This window comes from Contarinia nasturtii, unplaced genomic scaffold (genome assembly GCF_009176525.2).
Source record: "Contarinia nasturtii isolate CC-2019 unplaced genomic scaffold, AAFC_CNas_1.1 Cnas_scaffold_2082, whole genome shotgun sequence".
NCBI lineage: Eukaryota > Metazoa > Arthropoda > Insecta > Diptera > Cecidomyiidae > Contarinia > Contarinia nasturtii.
Window position 1 is genome coordinate 17101 of NW_022199412.1, and position 4899 is coordinate 21999.

General features: G+C 33.2%; 1 protein-coding gene across 1 annotated transcript; it reads right to left on the bottom strand.

Annotated features, from left to right (window-relative positions):
• Positions 1–1188: 1188 nt before the first annotated feature.
• On the bottom strand, positions 1189–2510 carry LOC116347737. The gene is made up of 4 exons (XM_031778451.1): positions 2445–2510; positions 2252–2375; positions 1953–2174; positions 1189–1874 (listed from the first exon to the last, which is right to left on the bottom strand). The coding sequence occupies exons 1-4, from the start codon at positions 2508–2510 to the stop codon at positions 1189–1191; spliced, it is 1098 nt and encodes a 365-aa protein (XP_031634311.1).
• Positions 2511–4899: the final 2389 nt, after the last annotated feature.

Consider the following 4899-nt stretch of genomic DNA (forward strand, 5'->3'; position numbering starts at 1 on the left):
TCGGGGCGGTGAAAAAAATACATCGATTTCTTTTATCAATAAAATGATTCTATAATTTGAAATTCGCAAATCAAACGGTTGCATACATCTCATCCAAAACACCAAAAAAACAATAGCGGTTTATATTTTGTTTTGTTTACTAATGTAAACAATTTAAATAACGAATGATACACCGACACACATTGTGTCCTTATAACTGTGGTTATCGTTTATAATGTTCATTATGATTTGCGTGTGATACGGTATTGAAAGTGAACAAATAAACAAATAGCAATCCGCATGTACATAAAATGTGTGTATAATACAATATCTCTACAGAATGAGAAAATACCACAGAATGTCACAATCATTTCATACAGTACCTTTTCGATGATATTTCTCTCTCCCTCTCTCTCGTTTAAAACTGATTAAAAAAAACAAATCACTGAAACCAGAGAAGAGAAATGGGAGTTAATGCAAGGAATGCAAAATCATGACATGACATTGAATTAACATTTCGTTGACAAAAAATAACTTTATGTTAATCTTATCTTATTACTTTTTGTAAGCAGCATAACATACGTAAGCAGTTAACATTAAAACAACTTTTTGTAATTTTTACAAATGGTTGTAGCAGCATGATACACTTCGTTAACATAAAAATAACATTTTGTAATTTTAACAAATGGTTATTTTTATGTTATTATTGCCAAGAGAAAAATAGAAATGTAATAAATCATATGATTCTTTATTATTTTTTCGCCTTTACTAGCCGAAAAGCAAGGGGTTTATGTGCGTGGAAATGCCATAAGAAATTTCGCCTTATTCTTAAGTAATGAGAACACTCTGACACATTTTGCCTAGTAAAGTACAAGTTGAAAATGGAAGATTTTGTAAATGGATAAACCAATAAAAATTATAATGTTGCGAATCACAGACACATGCATCAGTATTTCTTTTGTTTTGACTTACCCCAAAATAAAAACTTTAATCCAATCAACAAAATCAAAAAACGATCCAAAATTTTTTCAATCGATCTACTCCAATTACTTCAATTCCAATTCAGAAAGAGACACATTTGAATTTTTTGTTTCGTTTGTTTGTTTATTTAATGTTTTATTACCAAAACAACGAGAACTACAAAAAAATCAACGCATTGGCGTTTTTCAGTTCGATGGGTTAATGAATTTTTAAAAATTTCAAATTTTTTTATTCGCTGCCTGAATAATGTAAGTTGCCAATGATGCTGTCATCCATATCCAAATCAATAGTTACATTTTCGATGTCAGCTGATGGTGTCAAGTTGAAAAATGGAATTGTTGTATGCTCGAAGCAAGGAGCACTAGATGGTGGCAACGGTGTCGAGCTAGCTCGAGCATAAGTACGACGTGACGCTTGAATCGTAGTGTTTGGAACTGGGTCAACTTGGACCAAAGTGCTGGAAACTTGGTTTGATTGAACAAGTTTGCGACCATCCGGATTCGGCTGAATGCCGATGTTCACCAAGTTTATTGTCTGTCTCTTTCGACCGCGTGCACCGAATGGAATTTGTTTGGTTGTTTTCGGAATCAATGCAGCACCAGTTGTAAGACGACGACTGATTATTTTTCCAGCTGGTTTTTTCAAAAGATACTTTTCCATATCCAAATTACGTTCAATTTTCACCACTGGATCAAACAAGACATCATTTTCGATTGCCCAGTTTTTAATCGAACGGGTGATATGAATGTATTTGGAAAGCAATTGATTGCCTTGAGTGAGTTCGAGTTTTTCCTCGAGGTACGAAATTACCAATCTTGGAATTCCTTTTTTCGCATCAGCAGCTGTTATTATTTTCTGGTCCTCATTTACCCATTGACAAAGGTAACGCCATTCGTCACCTAAATCTGTGCAACCTGTTGAACAAATAAAAACGAAAATAAATAAATGTTTTATATTCAAAGAGTCGGATATTTGCTTTATATAAAACCTACCAATTATAGCTTTTGGCAAGCCGACCATGCTGTTATTCACGACAAGTTCGTTTGTTTCACCGGAAGAAACAGGCATCTGGAAAACAACAGCATTTTCCAAAAAGTCAATGAGCTCATTTGGCCAATTTTGGAATGCTTCATCTGATTCAATCAATTCAAGACTTTGACAATCTTTGAACTTTATTGCATATGCAATTTTTCCGGATTCAAGTAGAGCAACGCCTAAAACGAATAAAAAAGAAAATGTACATGATTTGCTGACATAAAAATGAATTTCAGAAAATTTTTCATATGCTCACCGACGATAAATTTGAGGCGCGATTTCTCAAAATCTTTGAGCAAATCGGGACAATTCATCTGTTCCAATGGTATCCATTTATTTTCCGATGAAGGAAAGTTGGCCCATTTCAAGCGATATTCAATCTAAAAATGAAAAAAAATTAGATTTGAAAAACGGTTAACCACGTGCATAAAACGTCTTTACGTCCTTACCTTTCCATTTTTCATTCGCTTCTTCAATATCTTTTCCACTTCATATTCATCGCTTGAATCCATCATTTTTAATCGAATAAAAAATAAAAATGAACACTTGATTAAATGTATTTTTCTCGATGAAAAATTTAATGAAAATTATGAGTTCGATATGAACACGTGTTGTTTCAATGACAAAAATTTAATGAAATTTATGAGCTGGATATGAAAATGTCTTGTTTCAATGACAATTTGCGTCGAAAAGAAAGATATTTCTCGAAAAATGTGCAACGATTCTTGCGTACATTTGTATTTGTGAAATCTAATTGTCGAAGTATGTCTACATTCGCAAAGCTTACAAATACAGACTCATCGACATGAGTGTTCATCCATCGACGATTTAAGAAACACGAAATAAAAAATACAAATACAAATAGAATTTATCTCACTCTTACACATTGCGAGATCGCGCATATCGTGAATAAAAGCCAATAAAAGCACAATTGTACAACGCCATCTGTAAAGCGCAATGATAGAACGTCAACTCATCGACAGAGTTTCATTACTCCTCGACATCAATTTAAATTAAATTCGTAATACGGTATTACTATAAATGTTTTTAAGCGGCATTTTTTATACATAAGAGATTAATTTTTTTAAACGATGGGAGAGCGGAAAAATAGGGCATATTGCCAAATCATCTCATGCATCAATAATCTGGGCACACAAAAAAATGAAGAGGCAATGTTTAGGTAATTCGGTAATTAAAGCATCTGAAATGTTTATTTTTTTAGTATCAAATTTTCCTCATGGTTTCACAAGAATTCACTTAAATCCAAAAGTCGTACATGTTTGACGTAGATCAGTATATTAATGAAGTTCAACCGTTGCAAGATCACATTGATTTAACTTAAGTTCTGTTTTCTTGGAATTTTGCTTATGTTTTGAAACATTTATTGTTTTTTATAGAGTGCCGGCAAAAGGCGACCAGCGCCAAAAATGGATTCAGTCTATTGAAAAACATCAACATTTTTCTGACGGCATCAAATATTTTAATGTCTGTATAAGACATTTCAATGAAAACGATATAAAAATGAAAGGAGAAAAAATCACGTTGAAATTGAATGCAGTCCCATCTATTTTTTTGAGTCGTGATAATATTGAAGTAGCTGAGTCTGTAAATGGTATACTAAGCAATGAAATTGTCGATGAACTCATTGAAAATAATAAAAAATGTGTTCAGTGTCCATATTTACTGACAAAAATTAAAGAGCTTAAGCATGAATTGCTACTGGCAACGACTCAACATTCAATTTCAAATCAAAAATTGGAACAAAAATTTTTAAAATCGACAAAAAATGCTTCAGATGTGACTCACAAACTGAAATTAGTCGAACAACAAAATATAAAATTCAAGAATACTTTAGATGAAATGCAATGTAAAGATATACTTTCGTTTTCAGAAAGAAATTTTTTTAAGGTACTTAAACAATTTCTTTTCATAAGTTTTTTATTATTTCATAATTTTCATCTATATTTTTTAATTTTAAGACATTCGAAATGCGAGATGTGGTAGAATGTTTATGTAGTGGGAGAAAGGGTCGAGACGCATATCCACCGATCGTCCGAGCATTTTGCATGTCATTGCACTTCATAAGCCCCCGAGCCTACGAATTTTTGCGCCAAAAATTTGGCAAACACATCCCCCACGCACAAACAATAAGACAATGGTATAGGAATAGTAATCTCGATGCTAGATCCGGCATAGGAATGCATGCATTGAATGTGCTTGAATCAAAAGCAACAAAAATGGCTGAAGATAATAAGCCGCTAATTGTTAGTCTGTCCTTTGATGAAATGGCCATTCAAAGAAATATGTCATGGTGCCGGGCGACTAACAAATTCATTGGAACCATTGACTATGGTACACCAGGTGAAGATATCTTCACCTTGGCAAAAAATGTCATCGTATATATGGCATGCGGTATAAACACCCATTTCCAACAGCCTGTTGGCTTCTATTTCATCGATTCATTAAAAGGGCACGAAAAAGCCGAACTTCTCCATGAAATCATTGAAGAAATCTCGAAGAGAGGAGTAAGTGTGGCTAATACTACTTTCGACGGGCATAGTTCAAATGGAAGCATGTGTGCGTATTTGGGGTCCAAACTGGATCTTAAAAACGGCGATTATTCATTTTTTTTTATCAATCGCCATAACAGTGAAAAAGTGTATATTATATATGATCCTAGCCATATGATAAAACTCATTCGAAATACACTTGGAACATTAGAAGTCATTTATGATGGAAAGAAAAAAATTAAATGGCAATACTTCATTGACCTTGTGAGTTATAGCACAAAAAAAACTTTTGGCTTAATTCACAAGATGAATAAACGACACATTGAATTTAAGGACAGAAAAATGCATGTACGAACAGCCATCGAAACTCTCAGCAAATCCACTGCTGATACCA